The 22,705-nt window shown below is 40.7% G+C and overlaps 1 protein-coding gene across 5 annotated transcripts in view; it reads right to left on the bottom strand.

Moving 5' to 3' along the window:
* The window catches only part of LOC106869031 (cytokine receptor-like factor 3), a 39,060-nt gene that overhangs the window by 14,095 nt on the left and 2,260 nt on the right, over window positions 1-22,705 (bottom strand). Inside the window, exons 1-2 of one of the 5 annotated variants that reach the window (XM_089350152.1) lie at window positions 7,534-7,672; window positions 5,596-5,688 (exon numbers count right to left, since the gene is read on the bottom strand). The exons of 1 other annotated variant lie outside the window; for it this stretch is intronic. Coding sequence is in view for 1 of the 4 variants with exons in the window: in XM_089350151.1 (XP_089206277.1) it covers window positions 7,534-7,538 (5 nt within the window). In the remaining 3 variants the exon portion in view is untranslated. Of the gene's footprint in view, window positions 1-5,595; window positions 5,689-6,686; window positions 6,711-7,533; window positions 7,673-22,705 lie in introns of those variants that run through there. 3 more of the 5 variants (XM_014914531.3, XM_014914529.3, XM_089350151.1) reach the window with 3 other exon arrangements.

Below are 22,705 nucleotides of genomic sequence, written 5' to 3'. Positions count from 1 at the left end.
TGAACGTTGGGCCTCACAGAGGCAATGATGAAAGACTGAGACCTCCGGTGGAATGCTGTGACTGAGAAGACCCGGCAAATAAAGTGAGATCACAGCTGTAGCCTATATCAGTGTTGCATAACCAGGCTATTTAAAAAGTACATTGGATCGTGGAGCGACATGCCATGCTTGAGGAGACTTATTGAGTCAAGTACATCAACATCAAAATCAAATCAAATGGAAATTGTAGTTGTGAGCCCCGTGCCGGTAGCACGTAAAAAGCACCATCCCAACATGGCCGATGCCAGTGCCGCTTTGACTGGCTTCAGTGCTGGTGGCATGTAAAAAGCACCATCTGATCGTGGTCGATGTCAGCTGTTCTTGCCCCTTTGCCAGTGGCACGTAAAAAGCACCCACTACACTCTCAGAGTGGTTGGCGTTAGGAAGGGTATCCAGCTGTAGAAACCGCCAGATCAGATTGGGGCCTAGTGCAGCCTCCTGGCTTCCCAGACCCCAGTCGAACTGTCCAACCCATGCCAGCATGGAAAACAGACGTTAAATGATGATGATGATTGTTAGATATGCACATGACAAGAGTTCCATACAAGCAAACATTACAGTCGCTGGCAGAAAACCACCCAGAAGGCTGTGTTTCCGCTTGTAAGAAGAATATGTCCAAGAAACCGGAGTGTACATGCGAGTTTAAGAATATAAAGTGCAATAACATTTATAAGAAATCTAGAAATTAGCAAAGAAATTAGTTTTGTAATTATTTACTTGAAGAGTAGCAACAACCCAGCTAACCTATGCCAACATGGAAAGTGGAAGCAAAACAAAGAAAACAACAAGTGGGGGAGGGTGAAAATGATAGCAGTTGATTATGATGATGATGATGATGATGATGATGACTACAATGTAAACTGAAGGACTACAAATATTGTGACTTTGCAGAAAGGCAAATCAACTTCTGACACGTTTATATTTCTCTAATCATAAGTGAATGATTCAGCAAGTCATTATCTCTAATTAGCAGATAAAAAGATTGGGAGGTGTATAAGTTGTCTTATTCCAACAAAACGTTTTTGTTACAATTCCAACAAACATGGCAGAACCAAAGCAGGTAAAAACAAACATTTATTTTCTATACTTAATCATTGATTTCTCCAGAAACTTTTCCATTTCTGTCACATTTTGGAATTCTTCATAATATAAACAACATGCTGAGAAATATCTATTTGTGTGTGTGTGTGTGTGTCACTTGGGTAAATGGCTTCTAAGGACACACACACATATATGTGGTGAGGACATATGGCCTAGTGGTTAGGGTGTTGCACCCACAATCATGAGATCATGGTTTCAATTCCTAGACCCGGTGATGCATTGTGTTCTTGAGCAAAACACTTCATCTCGCATTGCACTGCAATCACTTCAACACCTGACGTGCAGCACACCTGTGTGCACCTGTTCAGGCAATGTGTCAATTTGATGGAGGAGGGAGAGAGAGAGAGCTAATGTGCAGCATATACTTTTGATCACTATAAAAGAAAGAAACAAATCATTCGTGCAAGTCGTTTGGCAAAAAAGATGAACCCTCATACATTGTCTTTGACAGGTGAGTTCATCATCATCATCATCATTGTTTAACATCTATTATCCATGCTGGCATGGGTTGGACGATTCAACTGGGGTCTGGCAAGCCAGGAGGCTGCACCAGGCTCCAATCTAATCTGGCAATGTTTCTACAGCTAGATGCCCTTCCTAACGCCAACCACTCTGAGAGTGTAGTGGGTGCTTTTTACATGCCAGTGGCATGGGAGCTAGTCAGGCGGTACTGGCAAATATATATATATATATATACGAATTAGATTGGAGCCTGGTGTTGCCATCCGGTTTCACCAGTCCTCAGTCAAATCGTCCAACCCATGCTAGCATGGAAAGCGGACGTTAAACGATGATGATGATGATGATGATGACAGACTTCTTTCAGTTTCCATCTACCAAATCCACTCGCAAGGCTTTGGTTGGCCCAAGGGTTAGAGTAGAAGAAACTTACCCAAGGTGCCACACAGTAGGATTGAACCCAGAACCATATAGTTGGGAAGCAAGCTTCTTACTTCACAGCTAATGCCTTCAGTGAATAAGCTGTCTACATCTCTGTAGCAGCTTTTCATCTTTCAGGACTCTCCTTTCTATACACTGTACAACGTGTTGTGGCCATGGCATCAATATGGGAACAGAGTGTAGTAGTCAGGGAGATTTAGTCAGCTTCAGCCATTCACATCATCATCATCATCATCACTTAACATTCGTCTTCCATATTGGCACCAGTTGGATGGTTTGACAAGATCCAACTTGTCCAAGAACTGCATCATGCTTCAGTGCCTACTTTGGCATGGTTTCTATGGCTGAACACCCTTCCAAATGCCAGCCATTTTACAGAGCATACCACTCTGGTGAGGCTACCATGCAGCTTGTAGGGGCTGAAGGGTTAAAGTATGAGGGGAAGGGGCCAGAGCAGAATGGGCCCCTAGCTGCAAAGGTATTACACTGCTACCCCTACTTTCGAAGAGAAAGATCAGGGAGCTGGAAAGTAATAAAAATAAGGGTGATTAAGTGTCCAGGTGGACCCTCAAAGTATGAGGTGAACAGAAGTGAGAGGGGACAGAGGAACTAAGACGGTGGATGGGGGTTGCAAGTGGGGACAGAGGAGCCAAGAGTCTATCAGTTATTGCAATGTTTCCTAAACTAACAACCAGATCTGACCACCACCACCAAAAACAAAATATAAACTGCTTCTAATATAATTCTTTCTTAAGAAGGATTAAAAACATCTTTTTATTAATTGAGGAAATTAATCAGCTTCCATTTTTATAAATTAACACTGAATTAAGGGATTACTGTTGTTACTGTGTTGTTTGCCCCAGGTCAGTCTTGACCAAGAACAGAAACTTCAATTAAAAGTATTCTGACTTTTACAGCTAGAATTAGTGTTCTTACATTTTTAAGGCTGCATGGAGTGATTGGTGTGGATTTGGCTGCTATGTCTAGCAGTTTGAATGACTGCACAGAGGTGCCCTTGTTGGTTTTTCTTTGTGGAGGCGGAAGTGAGGGTGTGGATGATGGTGGGGGGTGATGTACATGCATGTCAAGATATTTCATTTAGATAAAAATGAAATAAAGTTCTCCAGATTACAGAAGATTAGAAAACACACACACACACACACACACACACACACTCTCTCTCTCTGTCTCTCTCTCTCTTTCACACACATACACACACACATTCCTGTCTAAAAGTACTTAATGGCAAAACATTCCGTTTAACTGTGGCAACTACACAGGGAATTAAGTTTGTGAGAATGAAGGTGTAGTCAGGTTTACAAGAGACAAGAAAATGTAAGCAGGGAATTCTAGTTTTCGGTCTTATATTTTGGTCTATGGCATTCATTACTCATCATTGTGATGATAAGTTAAAGATTCCATTCCATTTGTGGTTGGTCGATACTGTTGACACCTCTCACTCCCAGAAATATTCTTCTACTTTGGAAACTATTAACTTACCAGGTGTAACTATGGCAACCTAAAGAAACTGACTAAGATAGAAAAAAAGTGGTAAAAATCTGAAGGGGACTATCAAACATTTTTGCTTTGACTGGAAAACAAATGAACTCAAAAACCCAATCTTCAGCAATGCAATGGAGCTAATAATATTAACTTCAGTAATTGCAGTAAAATTATATTAAATTTCAGTAAAAAAAAAAAGAAAAAAGGTAGGGAAAAAAACAGGCGAGGGAGAAAAGGATTCTGTTCAATGTTGACTTAAAAAAAACATATGGTAAGGGGTAGATGCGAGAAAGGGGTATATTGCAAGAAAAGGTTATATGCAAGGAAGAATTATATGGAAGGGGTAGATGCAGGGAAGGCTGAATCTTTCAGGATGTTCCTTTTTTTTTTTTCTTTTCAATGGGAGAGGAATCAGAGTGTACAACAGTAGATTTTATTACCTTTGATGGCAGAAGGCACCCCTCTGACAACAAGAAGAAAAAGAAAAAAAGGTATTCACAACACAAACACAGCTCAATCAACTTCCATACACACACATACAACCTTTATATAACACACACAAATACACACTACAACTCAGTCCTTTTCACACTCAAACACAACATTTATAGACACGTATGTACACATTAGTGACACTGTACACACAATACAACTCAGTCATATTCTTACACACAAATGTGAACCCAAGGGAGACGTTTGTTTAGGGCATTAATAAGCCCTATACAAAGGGCAATATGGAGTTGTAGAGGTGAGATGGAAGGGAGGAGGTAGAGTTATTATTAATTAGATAAATTACAGGGAGGAGGAGTACAGGTTACAATGTAATTTATGATAAAACTACTAGGCTTGTGTGCATGTTTATGTATGTATGTATATATATGTATATATATACACATACACACATATACAACAGTAGGGTATATAAAATTCTACAATGCATACATAACTACAGGGTGTATATACAACAACATGGTATTTATGCAACTAAATAAATCATTTTATTAGAAAGAAATGAGGCTGAAAAAAGGCAGAACTATGGACAAGACAATAAGAGTGAGAAAAGACGATATTTTAATTGATTTTTAAAACACTAACGATCTTTAGTCATTAGTCTTCCACTGGATTTAATTCACAACCAGAAAATTGTTCTTTAAAGACTAAAAAACAACCTTAGTTCTTTGAAAGACATTTTGGTGTTTTAAGAAACAAATTTTAAAGTTTCTTAGTCACTAAATAAATACCAGTTATAAAGTGAGGGAAAATTCTTTTCCTATTCTACAAAGTTGGTCTTGTATTCAATAAAAGCAAGAAAGAAAAACTAGTTATATTTGCTATCTAAATGTTCAGTTCAATCCTATCCGAGTCACTTCATTCTAAGTACTCCAGGACAGGAAAGAGAAGTACCAGTAATACACTGGTATCTGTTTAATCACATTATACTCCCATTTCTAAAAGTAATCCTGTGTTAAGCAATCTAAAATTATAAACACACATTTCTACAGTGTGCACAATATTAAGTACGACAAGAACTGAGCTTTTATCAAGCTGAGACTATGTTGGGTATAGTGTTTCAAATCTCAATGGAAAATCTTCATTTTATTTACATTCCTAACACTTTACACAAAGCCATTGATCTTCGATTCCAGCTGACAAATAATGCGTAATGTGAAGAAACTAATATTTCTATCAATTTCTGTTGACATGACATTCCTAAGATTTTGGTGATTAACACAATCGTTTAACATTGAACAAGACAAAGAACAAACAAATTCTACAGAGAATAAAGTCGAAATTCCAATAATAAAGAGACCAATAAAAGGTGAAGAATTATCAGAATAGAATAAATGTAATAATTACGGCAACTAATTAGTTGATTAGTATGTTCTTTCAAATGATTCTTGGTCAGTAAAATCGAAAACACACATGCATAATAAGTCTGTAGAACACATATGTACGTGCATGCACATGATTACTGAGAAAAGCATGCATGCATGCACATATATGCACATGTCTATAGAAATGTTAAAGAAAAGTGAAACACGGCATACTCACGGTGCAAGTAACTTGTAGAGAAATAGAATTCAGTGAAGAAGCGATGTTTGTGTCATCTGAGAGATGAGGTCTTGTTTACAGAGAACAAACCATCTAACGAAAGGGAAAAGAAACAAGAACCCTATTATTATTATTATTATTATTATTATGTAGCATCAACATCAAGTTGCCGATAAGAATTATTCCATTTTTATCTCATGATTCCCGGCAGGAGGGGAAAGAAGGACAGGCGGGGGTTGGGAGGAGGTGGATTTACAACCGGTCTGTGCTGACAGTCAGTCCAGCGGAACAACAGGAAGAAGGGGTACAGATGGAGTGCGGGGGGAAGAAGAAAAGGGATAACAAGAGGACGAGAGATTGAATACCAAAGATTTAAGGTTGGGTAGTGGGTAGAGGTAGGCAGGGTAAACACGAAACAAAAAAAAACTAACGGGAGGAGGAAAAAATTTATCATACCTCAGCCCCACACCCAAAGCCCTAGTAGCTCTCTCTCTCTTTCTCTCAGACATACATTCCCATCCACCACCACCATCCCCCCACTCTACTTGATAACTAACATCTTTTTCATGTCGGAGTCTGAATCATCCTTCGTCGGCAGCAGCCAATCTCCTTACCATTATTCTTGGGAGATGTTTACTGCCATGTATCACAAACGGGACAACCCAATGTATTTATTTCCTAAGGTAGTTCAGGGCAATGTGGATGTATACATTGTTGTCTATGTGTGGGTATATATATATGTATATATGTGTGTGCCTATGTATATATGTGTGTGCCTATGTATATATATATATGCCTTTAATCGTATATATATGTATGAGTGATTATTGCACGAAGAATACACGCGACTGCAGCAATTACAAATATTGTGTCACCAACCATAGACGAAGTGCGAGACAATGGGGGCGGCCTCGTTGCAATCGCTCAAACTGTAAGAAATACCGACTAAATCAACCTCAAACTGTACGCTATCAGCTTCAATAAAGATATCTCCGGTACACACGCAAAAAACAGGGTGGTCATGTTTGGAACGGTGCTAATAACAGATCTGTCAGATCAAGGCAACACTAGTGATGGAGAAACTGTTCTACCTGAAAAATATAGAAACACCAAGGGCAGAGAGGAGAGAAAGCATAATCAACCAAAATTTAGATTAACGCATAAAAAGAAGTCTGTGTGTACATAATACACGCAAACAGCTGTGTGTGTGTGCAATACACATGCACCCCCCCCCTCTCTCTCTCTCTCTCTCTCTCTTGCAGCCATACCCTGTTTTAATTATATATATAGAGAGAGAGAGACAGATGCTAACACTCATCTGCAGACAGCTATAAAACATGCATAAATATACATACGATTAAAGGCATATATATATATATATATATATATATATATATATATATATATATATATATATATATATATATATATATATATATATATATATATATATATATATATATATATTACGTACATACATAACGCAGTCACACAATATACATACGTGGTATGAAAATGTAAATAAATGCTTATAGATATACGTCAGTGTATGACACGCACGCACGCACACATGGGTGAGTCTGGATGCAGTCGCTCGACTTGCAAGAAATAGCAGCAAAATCTCCGTCAAATACGAATCAATTGTCAAATAATGAAGGATATATTTTATACTGCAGCTCCTGGACGTGTGTTTGTGTGTGTATAAGACACGTTGATCAAGGCTGGGACACCTTTCATTATGTGGCTGTTCGAGCAGGTCCGGCGGCCTAGGGCTGAACAACAGCGACAACAAAATAGAGATGCATTCATTGAAGTGTATATGTAGAAATACGTGTGTATGCAACGTGTGTAGTGTGATAGACATACACACACACACTAAAATATAAAAACTTGCCTCAACACACGGACGTGTCCACATTAATTTAATAAAATACAAACCTCATTCAATGTAGAATGGTGAGGTGACAGTAATTAACAAGGCTGGTTTGCTGTTCTCCTCGGAAAACTCTAGCAGCCGCTTCACCCTTTAATATCCCACCAAGGGCCGACCGATATCGTTGATGCCGTCAATGGTGAGGTGAAGCATTGGGTTGGACGGAAACGGTCGTCTTATTGAAGGCTGCGTCAGAAATTACCGATTCCGCCGAAGTCAAATATAAACTGGAACTAATGTCTGTCTGCAAACCAGTAAGCACGCAGAATTAATTCATCAATCGATCTCTATGTTAGTGTGTGTGAGAGAGAGAGAGGAAGGGGTTACGAGAGAGAGAGAGGAAGGGGTTACAAGAGAGAAAGAGAGAGAGAGAGGAAGGGGTTACGAGAGAGAAAGAGAGAGAGAAAGAGTGTGTGTGTGTAAACTTCGACAACTTTATTGACAGGCAATGTAAATAATTGTTTCTGCTACATCACAAGGCCAGCAATTTTAAGGGGAGGATTGAATCGATAAGGATTCTGCAAGCTCGATGCTTTCAATAATGATGATGGTGGTGGTGATGGTAATTTTTTATTAGCCACAGGAGTATAGATGGGGGGGGGGGCATCACAAAGACAATCTCCAATTTGTGTGAGGGCTTGCATAAAAGAGAAAGAGAAAGAAATGGAAAAGATGGTGAAAAGAGATAAAAATTTACATAATATACAAATTAAGCGATAACATGAATTTTGTATTCCTCCCAACACAGGAAAAACTCCAACAAAGAACAATCAAGGAACCGCACACACCCACGATTACTCTGACAACAAAATGAACAAGCCCTCGACTAACTGTTTTCCAATCTACAGGGACATAGACTTGGGCCATTTTGCCAGTCACCTATCTTTTTACTAGGAGCACATCCCTCTCTCCGCCTCCGCTTACCAAGCTGAACGAAGTCAACGAAGGCTTAACCGAAGAAGAGAGTGTCTTTCCTCGATCCTGTCAACCTCATCCACCACAACCTCTTTCGCCATAGACAGGAATAACGTCTGCCCAGCCTTGTTAAAAGGTAGCGGGAAGGCCGATCCTCACGACGGATTCCTCCCATACACGATAACAACTGTTCAACACAACTCTACAAGTCAACAATGCCCGGACACCGGACACTGCACTAATGAGTGCAGTGCCCGGTTTCGTGGTATTGCGCGCAGCTGAGACAGTCCTGCTTGGCGGAGCTTCCGTTCCTATGAAGTTCATCTAGAACCGACAGTGAATCCTCGGTAGCACTGCTAAATAATAATAATAATAATAATAAATCCTTCTAAATTTTTAGCAAAAGGCCAGCAATTTCGAAGGGATGGGAAAGTCAATTCCATCGACCCTAGTAGTCAACTGGTACTTTATCAATCCCAAGAGGATGAAAGGCAAGGTCGACCTCGGCGAAATTTCTACTCAGACTGTAATGAGTCGGAAGAAATGCCGCAAAGCATTTTATCCGACGTGCTTAACGATTCTGCCATTAACACTGACAACGATTTATTTTGCCTCAGCACAACATTCCGAATAAAGGTAGAATAAATTAATGTGATGCATTCGATATCTAATTGTCGAGGGCATTGACGACAACAGCAACATGACGGCAATGATGACGAAGAAGAAGAAAAAGATTAGCAGCAGCAGCAATGCGGAGAATTGCAAAGTTATAAATGAAATGATGGACACGATAAGAAGAAACAGGATCTTGACCAAGTTGAATCTTAAATAAGTTGATACTTCATAACACGGTTTCAGTAAACAGCTTTTTCTTCTTCAAAATATTTACCGAAAAGAATAAACGTTGAAAATATTTTGAGGGGATAAAATATTTTCAACGTTTATTCTTTTCCTCTTTTAAACAATTTCCCTAACTTTAGTTTCCTTTCAACCAACGAGGAACAAAGCCATTAGCTACGAAACGGGGTTTATGCTGTTACAGGCTCACGTAACGGAAAATAAGTTAATTTCTTGATGTATTGCGCCCCATCTGATCCACTTTGTAGGGTATAAAAGGGAGAAGGGTTTTCCAGCTGCAGTCCCCTGCTAGATAACTCTTTGAAATTGGGGTAATATCGTTGAGTCCTTGAAGTATTCCTCAGAGATCGACAGGGCGCCAATCCCTAGGACTTTGTTTATCTTTTTACACAACACAAATCAATATAGAAACAAGAGGGAATAAGCTAAATCTCCTGCAAGACTCCACTCGCCAATTCTTATTTAATGTCTATCTTTGATTATCTGAAAGTATCCAGTCACAAAACTGAACTTCTTCCCCACACGACAACAGAAATATGAAACCCTAAAGGGATTCACGCATTATCTGTTCACGTCTCTCGTTTGGACCCTAAAAACAAAGACTTCCTCTTTCGCTGGCTCAAGTTTACTTCATTTTCAATTAACTGGATTAATTGATTAGTTTTACCATTCTTGCATCATTCGAAATCAATCTAAAACCACAAAACAAACCATAAAATAAATATCGTTTTTCATACTCGTTTCAATCGTTAGACTGCGGCCATGCCGAAGCACCGCCTTGAAGGGCCTAAGTACATTGAAGCAACCCCATTTTTTAAAGCCTGGTCTCTCTTGCCGAATCGCTAAGTTACGGGGATGTAAACACACCAACACTGGTTGTCAAGCAGTGGTGAAGGACAGACACAAAAACATACACACACACACACACACACACACACATATATATATATATATATATATATATATATATATATATATATATACATACTCTTAAACTCTTTCACTTGTTTCAGTCATTTGACTGTGGCCATGCTGGAGCACCGCTTTCAGCCCATATATATATATATATATATATATATATATATATATATATATATATATATATATATATATATATATATATAAAACCAACTGACCGTTACGTATTTGTTCCTCTAGTTCTAGAGAGGTTATGCGCCTTCAGCCATTTGAATCTGATGGGTCGCTTATACTGCTAAGCGCTTTATAGGTGCAAAACCAATGGTCACTCCATGACCGGTCGTAACTTTCAATTTCTTTGCATGGCTCATTGATTAGGGCGTCGGGCTCACAATCATGAGGTAATGAGCTCGATTCTCGGACCGAGAAACTTTTTTCCCCATGAGAGTTCCTGACCCAAGTTATGAAATTCATTTGCATACAGCCAATTAGAGCTCAACCATCAAACTAATTTATGAGCGTATAACAAGTGACGGGGGAATGAGATAAGGTCACTTGGGTAAGGAAGGACCATGTTTCTTTTCCCTTTTAATAATGCTTGTTATTCTTGTTCCAACCATGGCTGCCTCTACGTAATCATTTGTTATTGTTTACTTTGTAAAACAGTAAGGGGAGAGGGTTGCTGGCACATCAGCCTCTACCCACACTTTTCCCATCCACATCTCTACCATATGGGGCCCTAACAAAATCCGATAACAGTTATAGATGCAAATCTATCTAATTACTTGTCTCCTTCTAAAATCAGACATAACTCGGCGATCGGTCGACTTACAACACCGTTCTTCGTCTTCAGTTTACTTGGCAGAGTGAGTTTTACCAAGAGATTGATTGTTTTTAACACATTCATGAATGTTATGTTGGGCTTTGCGTCTAGGCATGATCTGAAAGCTGAACGGATTTGATCCTTCGTTATCCGCATGGCTATCTCTGCATAGATGTTTGTGTACAACCAGGTCAAGGTGAACTCTGATTGGCCGTATGTAAATGAGATCATTACTGGGGTCCGGAACTCTCGTGGGGGAAAAATTTCGCTCCCGGGCCGGGCTGTGTTCTTGAGCAAGACACTTTATTTCACATTGCTCCAGTTCACTCACCTGTATAAATGAGTTGCAACGTCACTGGTGCCGAGCTGTATCAGCCTTTGCCTTTCCCAGTGAAAAGTGTAAAACTAAGTGATTAAAATAATATTGCAAAATCCCGATTTCTTTGGCCCTCGTACTCTGCTTTTTTACGTTTTGAATTCAGGTTCTGCTTGTGTCAAATTTAGAGCTTTTCCTCTTCTAGAGTCAATAAAATAAAAGTTCCTGCCAAGTCGTTGAATTGGTAGACTTGGAGCTTTTGAAAAATTCTGCAGTATCTTTACTGGTCTTTATGTGTTTATCTTGACAGGTGCAAGTTCGATGGTTTTGAAATTAAAAGGGATTGTTTGCAACCGGACGGTGCAAAACAAAGGAGATATTATATATATATATACATATATATATATATATATATATATATATATATATATATATATTTACGAGTGAGTAGACAAACGAAAAAAGAGCACTCAACACATTTAATGGGAGTTACGTGTATAACTCAAAACAGTTTGATTCAGACTCCTTGGTAATCTGAGTTTCAAGCATGTGGCTAGTCTTCGGCCACTGGGATATAGTCATGTTGAACCGTTTAATCCTCACACATTTTTCTCTCTCTCCAATCCCCCCCCCCTCTTAATGCTTTCGGCCAAAGCGCGTAGGCTCGAGACATCGAAGACTTTTCTTCCATTCTTTCCGAGCGTCAAACTAATACACCTGCTTGTTGTTCTTTCACCTGTCTTTGTCTTCTGTAAATTTGAACTATATATATATATATATATATATATATATATATATATATATATAATCCTTACTAAGCTATGGACACATAAGAGGTGCAGCAACATCAAAGGCAGGTTAACTAGCAAGTTAGTTTTTGTTTGTGGCAGATGTTCAGGTGCAATAAAGACTGCAAACAAACAGGAAACAACTTCTATCTCATTCCAGGGTGAAAAACTAGAGGTAGTCGATAGCTTCCGCTATATGGGCGACCAAGTTAGTAGTGGGGGTGGGTGCGCTGAAAGTGTAGCTGCTAGAATAAGAATAGCCTGGGCAAAGTTTAGAGAGCTCTTACCCCTGCTGGCGACAAAGGGACTCTCACTCAGAGTAAAAGGCAGACTGTATGACGCATGCGTACGAACAACCATGCTACATGGCAGTGAAACATGGGCTGTAACTGCTGAGGACATACGTAAGCTCGCAAGGAATGAAGCCAGTATGCTCCGTTGGATGTGTAATGTCAATGTGAATACCCGTCAGAGTGTAAGTATCTTGAGAGAAAAGCTGAACATTAGAAGCATCAGTTGTGGCGTGCAAGAGAGACGATTGCGCTGGTATGGACATGTGGTGAGAATGGAGGAGGATAGCTGCGTGAAAAAGTGCCACACCCTAACAGTTGAGGGAACCCGTGGAAGAGGTAGGCCCAGGAAGACCTGGGCTGAGGTGGTGAGGCAAGACCTTCGTACATTGGGCCTCACCGAGGCGATGACTACGGACCGAGACCTTTGGAAATGTGCTGTGCGTGAGAAGACCCGGCAAGCCAAGTAAGATCGTTGCCAGTGCCCCTGGACTGGTTCTTGTGCGGGTGGCACATGAGATGCACCATTTTGAGCGTGGCCGTTGCCAGTACCGCCTGACTGGCTCCTGTAGGATTTTCGAGTGAGATCGTTGCCAGTGCCCCTGGACTGGCTTGTGCGGGTGGCACATAAAAGACACCATTTCGAGCGTGGCCGTTTTCGTGCGGGTGACACGTAAAAGCACCCACTACACTCTCTGAGTGGTTGGCGTTAGGAAGGGCATCCAGCTGTAGAAACTCTGCCAAATCAGACTGGAGCCTGGTGTTGCCATCCGGTTTCACCAGTCCTCAGTCAAATCGTCCAACCCATGCTAGCATGGAAAGCGGACGTTAAACGATGATGATGATGATGATGAAAATTGCTTCAATCAAACTTAACTGAATTTTCCTCATTAACTAAACTTTATAAACAGCACCCTGTCACTCCAGATTTTCTACCCAATTTGAATCTAAAGTCACTCCGTTCACACTGTAAGACTCTCTCTCTCTACTCCACCTTTCTCACCTCTTCGAGATCACATTTACCAAGTACGAACCGAAGACAACAGTTTATTGATTATCTCAAAGTTACTCCTGTCCACATCAATCTTTGTACCATCTCTTTTTCCGCTGAAACAGAAATACAACATACAATAGTGTGTTCACTCACAGGGGGAAAAAATAACATTTCTACCCTCCCTACTTAATTACTGACCCTTAACTACAAATAGTTCATAAACGTATCAGCAGTCTCCTCAACACCATCGCCATTACAAACAGAGTAACGATGTCGGAAAGCAATAACCTTTATCTTTTATTGCTTTTACTGGTTTCAAGAATTAGACTGAAACCATGCTGGGGCACTGTTCTTGAAAGGATTTAGGTTTTTTTTCTTTTTCAACTGATCATATCGTCCCTATATTTATTGAAACGTTGGAGAAACTAAAGTTGTAGCTCTCACTACCCACTCATCCACATCAGAAGGTTCGTCGTTCCACTATAGCATCCGGTCACAACCTCTAGCGTAGCTAGAGGAGAGGGTGATGGGGCGGTCTACCCCGAGTGGCACTTTTATAAGAGTCATCACTTTTGGGTTTGCTATATAATCATGTAAAATGAATGGTGAGGAAACTTAAGGACTACCGCGGCAAACGCACGTTCTAACTACGCCAGTGATGAGAAACTCTCTCCGATTCTTATTTTATAAAGACGAATGTTGCACCGAAAATCACAACAATGGTTGTGTAGTAAAGATCTCAACAATCTTGTTTCTATATTATTTGTTAGCTGTCACTTCTAACTTTACACTTTTCTACACAAGGATCCCGAACACGTTTCCTCAAACACGATCATTTTATTCTCTTTCACCATTCACTCAAATATGCCACACGACACCATAACCGACTACACTTACTGACACCAAAGAGATAACGATATGACGTCCTTTGAAAATGCTACAACCTTACGACCTCTACGATCACACACACATTCTTTGGTATAATCCAGACTGCCCCTGGACTAAATATTTGGGTCAATGCACTCATCTCACACACCTAGAACCCAAACCGTATCAAAAAGTGGCCATCTGCCTCACAGTCAGACTTCTTAATTCACTAACTTTACAACTTGTTAGCTTATCGCCAGGCTAATTCCCCTAAACACTCACACACACACTCGCTGGTTACCCTTCTCCGAAGTTGCTGGTTGCCAACCCATTCTTTTTCTTTGTTTCTTCTCATTATGGTCTCCCTCACCCGGTTTCACACAAGAGGCCACACTAAAACACTTTCTTTCCAGAATTGTCATGTTCCTTAATCCTTTCCCAGCCCATACTCCCCACACCCCAGCTAGAGTACTTTATTGGAATATAACACGCATGTACATATGGTACATATCAAACACAAAACCACATCAAAATACAAATTCAAAAACCGAAGAAAACACAAGCATGAGTGAAGAATGAAAAAAAGGGGGAAGAAAAAAAGCATCATCAATTGAGGCCTCAAGTGCCTCAATTGGTCGCATAGCACAAGGTTCAACGGAACCTTCTGAAGCAAGCCAGCACGCACAAAGGCATTACCACGGGTGATGGCGAGGCTAAAGCATTGGAAAAATCAAGCACCCTCTCGGGCATCACATGGCAACTTGGTGAGGTGAATTGCCAACGCTGACAAGAACTTTGCCGTTAGTGGCCCGGCCCTCCAAACGTCATAGGCTGGAAGAAACGGTTCACTGACAAGTTCCAATACTTAAAGATTTTGTTCCATTCAGCTACGACAGTAGTGACATTCCCATTTACGGCAGCATCCAGGAAGTGGGGTGGGAGCAAAGGAGTCACAGACTCTGGTGTTCCAGATGAGGCACTGACCTCTAACCCAGGGACAGAGAATAAAACCATTTGGTCTTCTTCTATCACTTCTGGATAATCCCACCAGCTCCAGAACTGAGGGAATATTAACCAGAGCCAGGACCAGCTTAATGATTAAGTTTAGCTCAGTGTGACAAGCAGAATGACCAGCATTTAAGTGGAAAGAGAGACCATGAAAACTTGTGGAGTTGAGGAGCCTACCACGGCGACATCTCAATTCCCCACAGACGTCGGTTCTGAGTGCAATGGAGATGCGGAACTCATCCAGTCTGAGCAGACCACCGATGTTGGCCACAGGCAGGACATCAATCCAATCCCCTGAGAATATCATACTTGCAGAAAGTAGGCGACACCATGAAAATTTAACAGATTGATCAAAGAGAGAGTTGAAAGTAGCACCTGAATGCAGGTTGTCCCATACTCGCTGCTTCCCTCTATCCTCAGCTTTGTCAAGAACTGACAAACCCAGCTCTCTTCACTGTTAACAGGGCTTCATCCATTTTCCTACTGGAACTAGTCCCAGTTGGAGAGAAGAGGACGTTGGCTACCAAAGAGGAGCAAACGTGGATGGAGGAAAGAAAATAGGGAAGCAATAGAGACAAGCACTTACGCAAACCTAAAGCCCCGAACCGTTTGGTCATAGGATTCTGGAGAGTGTCGACCACGATTTCGAGTTTCCTGAAGATTAGGTTGTCATAGCACTGGAGAGACGACAAGAATCTACAAGAGGGACTAACTCTGAGAAAATACAATAACATAGGAATCAATAATTCCTAAGTATAAAAAAAAACCTTGGTGGGGCCCAATTGCTTCCAGGTTTTTTAATAATTGCTCAAGGTTAGCCATTTAGGATCAAAAGACTGACTCAAAAACTCAGTCAGTAATTGGGGCTCCAAGGGGTCATCACGCTGGTGAGGGAGGGACCGCGACAGAAGAGAAAGAATCAGTAAACAGGTTTATGTCTTAATACTCTACTGCTCAAATCAACACGTTAATTGATCTCACCTACAGTTCATGAAAGCCTCAACTGGCGGAGTATTGCCACCATTCTTCAGACCACTACAAAAATAAAACCGAGTACTTCAAATTCTTTATTTGCCGTAACCCAAATCTAATCAATACTCTCTCTCTCTCTTTCTCTCTCTGGCAGAATCGTTGGATTTTACACCCTCACAGCAATTAAATTCATCAAACTCTCATAATCAAACACAAAAGAGTTTTACTAGATACAAAAAAAAAAAAAAAGCAATCTATTTTTCCTCTTTAATAAATGATTCTGGCTCCCAGACAAACTTGTGTTACTGCTTCTCTCTGTAAACCAAACCAAACCAAACTTTTATTTAGATTATTCCAACAAAAACAGAAAGGTGCCAACAATATTGACACTTCCCTTTTCGCTAAAACATTCACACATCGAAATGTCATCGACAAACTGCAGCCCGCGGTTGGGGCTGGGCTGCGTGAAAATAACTATGTTTATATAGGGGGACAGGGGGGAGGGTGGAAACGGTTACACACTCTCTCACTATCGTCCCCTCCTCTCTCTCTCTCTCTCTCCCTCTCCACCTCTTACTGTTGTTACCAATGTCTATTAAATCTTTTTCTTGGTTTTATTGAATTCTTTGACATGGAAGCAAAAAAAAAAAAAATAGGGACTTCTTCATTCAAACTGTTCTGTTCAGTCCCTAAAACCATTTTTTACAGATATGCAAAATCTTTTTCTTTATTTAGGAAAAAGATGTGATTGAGTGGCATTCATGCTGTTTCCAATAAACCAATACAGTCCCTCTCAAAGATAGAGGGAACTGGTTGAATTAATTAAAACTTAGATGGGGTTTTAATGTCAGGATTATGAGATAAGCTAATTCAAACCACAAACAATAGTCATCAGTAAGTTATTGTTTAACCCCAGGTCAGCCTGTCTGAGCAATCCAGCCTTGGCTAACCTGTCAATTAAGGGTAACCAAAGATTATATGAGCTAATGCGTCCTTCCCTTTTATAAAAAGGGGAATAGTAATATGAGAAAGATTTGACTGCTATTTCTTGCAGGCTGAACAACCATGTAGAGGCCCCCCTCATCAGTACATATGTTGTTATTTTAGCCCCAGGTAAGATCTTCAACAGGCCTGTGATCAACAGTGTTCCATCTGTGGCCACCCTATAATGATCCACTCAGCTGTTTCAAAGATGACAGGGAATGATTAATTAAAGATGTCATCAATAGGTGATCGATCCCCACCCCATTGATGTCAGCAAAAATCCAAATGAAATATTGGTTTTAAATTTTTGCACAAGGCCAGGGGGAGCAATTTCGAGGGGGGTCAAGTCGATTACATCAGCAACCGGTGTCTGGCTGGTATTTATTTTATCAAGCCCAAAAGGGACGACAGGCAAAGTTGACCCCACAGCTCTGCCACAACAAAGAGGTTTACACAAGTGGCAACCAAACAAGGACAGAAATCTCAATCCTGTGGGTGGGGGTGGAGGTGACAGAGTTACTGATGGAACAGAGACTTTAAGCTTCTTGTTGATTTTGTTTAACCCCAGGTCAGCCTTCACTTAGTAGACCTATAATTAAAGACATTCCGCTAGTGATCAACCTACATTTATTTATGGTATAATCTATCTTAGAGAACATAATCCTAGACAAATGGAAAAGCCTTGCATCATCATCATCATCGTTTAACGTCCGTTTTTCCATGCTGGCATGGGTTGGACGGTTTGACAGGAGATGGCCAGCTGGAGGGCTGCACCAGACTCCAATTGTCTATTTTGGCATGGTTTCTATTGCCGGATGCCTTTCCTAACACCAAAGACTTTACAGAATGTTCTGGCAACTTATTATATGACACCAGCACTGAGAAGAAAAACTTTGATCAATTGATTATCCAAGTAATTAGTAGGCAAAAACGTCCACAATTGTAATTGAAATTCTAAAACCAAGGGAGATAATAACTCCTATGAAATTATATGGATGGATCTTTTTTCAGATGACGCAGAATGGAGTGGATCTGGTGTTTCAATCAACAGACATGTTTCAGTCTTATTACACCTCCTCAAAATACTACACTTGTGACAACATGACCAACTGTGATCAATGTATATCACAGTTGGTCTTGACTGGCCAAAACTTCAAACTCACTGTCAAAAATATTCTTGTATAAGAATAATAAATCTGTATTCTACCAAAGTACAAAGTAACCCATTGGATTAAAGTGAAATTGCTTTTATCAGAACTGAACAAAAAGAAACAAACATTCATACACACAGACACACACACATAACAAAAAGGGTATAAATAATGTGTTTTATACATTTATATCAATGAATAAATGTATAAAGGCCATTATTTATGTCTTTTTTGTGTCACTCTGTGAAAATATTAACTTGGTAATGCAAAAATGGATTTCCAAAGTTGGCTGGTGATGGACTTCGACTTTGGATCTTGCCTTACCTGGAGTTCTATACAAATCAAAGAAATCCTTTTGCTAGCCTGGTGTTTTTGTATCAGAAGAAAGCTTAACAAGTATTTTGCCTTGATTATCAATACCTTGATTATCAATACCTTGATTATCAATACCTTATTAATAACACTTTATTCAGATTACACACACTCTCTTTTTTTATTCTCTCTCTGTTTATTTTCTCGTGTTCCTTTCTGCTGAAGAGCGCAGGCTCGAAATATAAAAGACTTTCTCACCTTCTCGAGCGTTAAACTAATACACTTGTTTGTTGTTTATACACCTGTCTTCATCTTTTGTTTTCTTGTAAATATATACATACACACACACACACACACACATATATATATATATACATACACATAGTGTCAAAACCATAATGATATCTGTGGGGCAGCTGATGATGGAGAAAGTTGGATTGTTGGTATGGTTGTTTGTGTACGTGGAATAGTGTTATAACACATCCACACACACACATATATATATATACACACACACACATACACATATATATATACATATACACATATATATATATACATACATATATATACACACACACACATATACATGCACAAACACATACATATATACAAACACATACATACACACACACACATATATATACACACACATACATATACACACACACACACATATAATCATAATTTAGGGTATCTAAGAGATACCACCATGCTGGAAATAGCAGTATATATCATCATCATCGTTTAACGTCTGCTTCCCATGCTAGCATGGGTTGGACGATTTGACTGAGGACTGGTGAACCAGATGGCTACACCAGGTTCCAATCTGATTTGGCAGAGTTTCTACAGCTAGATGCCCTTCCTAACGCCAACCACTCCAAGAGTGTAGTGGGTGCTTTTACATGCCACCAGCACGAGGGCCAGTCTGGCGGTACTGGCAATGGCCACGCTCAAATGGTGTTTTTTACGTGCCACCTGCACAGGAATCAATCCAGCGGCACTGGCAATGACCTCACTTGAATGTTTTTTCATGTGCCAGTAAGGCGACGCTGGTTAACAATCACACTCAAATGGTGCTTTTTACGTGCCACTATTTGAGCGTGATCGTTACCAGCGTCGCCTTACTGGCACTTGTGCCGGTGATATATATATGTGAAATCGAAATCGAACTAAATTCGATGACTGGCACCCATGCCAGTGGAGCACTAACAGCACCGTCCGAGCGGGATCATTGCCAGAGCAGCTGACTGGCTTCATCATCATCATCATCATCATCATCGTTTAACGTCCGCTTTCCATGCTAGCATGGGTTGGACGATTTGACTGAGGACTGGTGAAACCGGATGGCAACACCAGGCTCCAGCAGAGTTTCTACAGCTGGATGCCCTTCCTAACGCCAACCACTCAGAGAGTGTAGTGGGTGCTTTTACGTGTCACCCGCACGAAAACGGCCACGCTCAAAATGGTGTATTTTATGTGCCACCCGCACAAGCCAGTCCAGGGGCACTGGCAACGATCTCGCTCGAAAATCCTACGGGAGCCAGTCAGGCGGTACTGGCAACGGCCACGCTCAAAATGGTGCATCTCATGTGCCACCCGCACAAGAACCAGTCCAGGGGCACTGGCAACGATCTTACTTGGCTTGCCGGGTCTTCTCACGCACAGCACATTTCCAAAGGTCTCGGTCAGTAGTCATCGCCTCGGTGAGGCCCAATGTACGAAGGTCTTGCCTCACCACCTCAGCCCAGGTCTTCCTGGGCCTACCTCTTCCACGGGTTCCCTCAACTGTTAGGGTGTGGCACTTTTTCACGCAGCTATCCTCATCCATTCTCACCACATGTCCATACCAGCGCAATCGTCTCTCTTGCACACCACAACTGATGCTTCTAATATTCAGCTTTTCTCTCAAGATACTTACACTCTGACGGGTATTCACATTGATATTACACATCCAACGGAGCATACTGGCTTCATTCCTTGCGAGCTTACGTATGTCCTCAGCAGTTACAGCCCATGTTTCACTGCCATGTAGCATGGCTGTTCGTACGCATCTGTTCGTACGCATCTGTTCGTACGCTTCCATGCCAGTAAAAAGTACCATTTGAGTGTGATCGTTACCAGCATCGCCTTACTGGCACTTGTGCCAGTGGCACGTGAAAAAACATTCGAGCGAGGTTGTTGCCAGTGTTGCTGGACTGGCTCCTGTGCAGGTGGCACTTAAAAAACACCATTTGAGCATGGCTGTTGCCAGTACTGCTTGACTGATCCTCATGCTGGTGGCACGTAAAAGCACCCACTACACTCTCTGAGTGGTTGGCGTTAGGAAGGGCATCCAGCTGAAGAAACTCTGCCAAATCAGATTGGAGCCTGGTGTTGCCATCTGGTTCGCCAGTCCTCAGTCAAATTGTCCAACCCAAGCTAGCATGGAAAGCGGACGTTAAACGATGATGATGATGATGATACACATACATACACACACACATCATCATTTAATGTCTGTTTTCGATGCTGGCATGGGTCAGATGGTTTGATTGGAATTGATAAGCCAGAGAGCTGCACCAGGATCCAGCCTGTTTGGGCTTGGTTTCTATGGCTGGATGCCCTTCCTAACATGCCAACCACTCTACAATGTACAGGATGTCTTTTACATGTCACCGGTGTGAATGCCTCACATGGTGTCACTGGCAAAGCAGCTTTTCACATGCTGTCAATACTGACCACACCTAAAATTTCATTAAGCAGCTTGACATGTCTTCTCAAGCACAACAAACCACCAGAAATCTTGGTCACATGTCACCACCTCCATGAAACTCAACATCTGACAATCGTATTTCACCATCTCGAGTCCAAATCTTTTCTGAGTCTACCTCTTCCACACGTTACCTCCACAGTTTGAGATCAGCTCTTCTTTACACAGCTGTGCTTGTCCCTATCCATCACATGGCCATACTAGCACTGTCTTCTCTCTCGCACATTAAGACATTTACAATCTGTCATACATGCACACTGACATTACCCATCCAACAGAGCATACTGGCTTCATTTCTTTCAAGCATTCACATGTCCACTACAGTCACAGCCCATGTTTCACTGCCATGTAGAGTGGCTGTTCGCACACAGGCATTATACAATCTGCCTTTCACTCTGAGAGAGAGGCCCTTTGTTGCTAAAAAAGGTAGAAGCTCTCTGATTTCTGTCCAGCCTATTCTTATTCTAGCAGCTACGCTCTCAGAGCATCCTCTTCCACTGTTGACTTGGTCATCTAGGTAACAGAAGCTATTTACTACTTCTAAGTATCCCCCACCGCCACCCTGGGCATTCTTAGTGTTTATTGGACCTGCACATCTACCACACACAAAGACTATTTCTCTGTTAACCTTCCTCTGATACTGCTGCACCTATGGAGTTTCTACATATCAAGCAGGGGCCTGAAAGGACTTGTGATTTGTCTGTTTTCCTACTTACTAAATCTTTGGTTTTTCCTAGATTAACTCTAAAAACTCTAAAGCCCTTTGACTCTAGACCTTGCTTCCACACCTGAAACCTCTTCTCTAGTTCTAATAGTGTTTCAGCTATAATATACATATATATATATATATATATATATATATATATATATATATATATATATATATATATAAATGTAGAGAGGGAACTAAAGACTACATGGTTGGTAAGCAATTTCTTAACCACAGAGCCATGCTTGTATACTCAATATACAAATTCCCACATACATGATATTGTAAATAGCTAGCAGTTTTCGTCCACTAATTACTAGGATAATAATCTCACTTTAACGAAGCTTCTCAACTCACTATATTATTATTATTATTATTATATATGTGAGGCCCTATCGTATTTCAATTTAATACATGAAACTCTCAGCCATTGTGTTGATACTCATAATCAGTGACATATTCTGAGTCATGCTGAGTAGAATATGTTTTGCAAAGGAACTCTGATAACACTTTCGGCAGT

The sequence above is a fragment of the Octopus bimaculoides genome, chromosome 4 (assembly GCF_046866305.1).
Source record: "Octopus bimaculoides isolate indiv1 chromosome 4, ASM4686630v1, whole genome shotgun sequence".
Lineage (NCBI taxonomy): Eukaryota > Metazoa > Mollusca > Cephalopoda > Octopoda > Octopodidae > Octopus > Octopus bimaculoides.
Note: the sequence above shows the minus strand (reverse complement) of the source record. Positions and strands in the feature narration are given on the sequence as shown.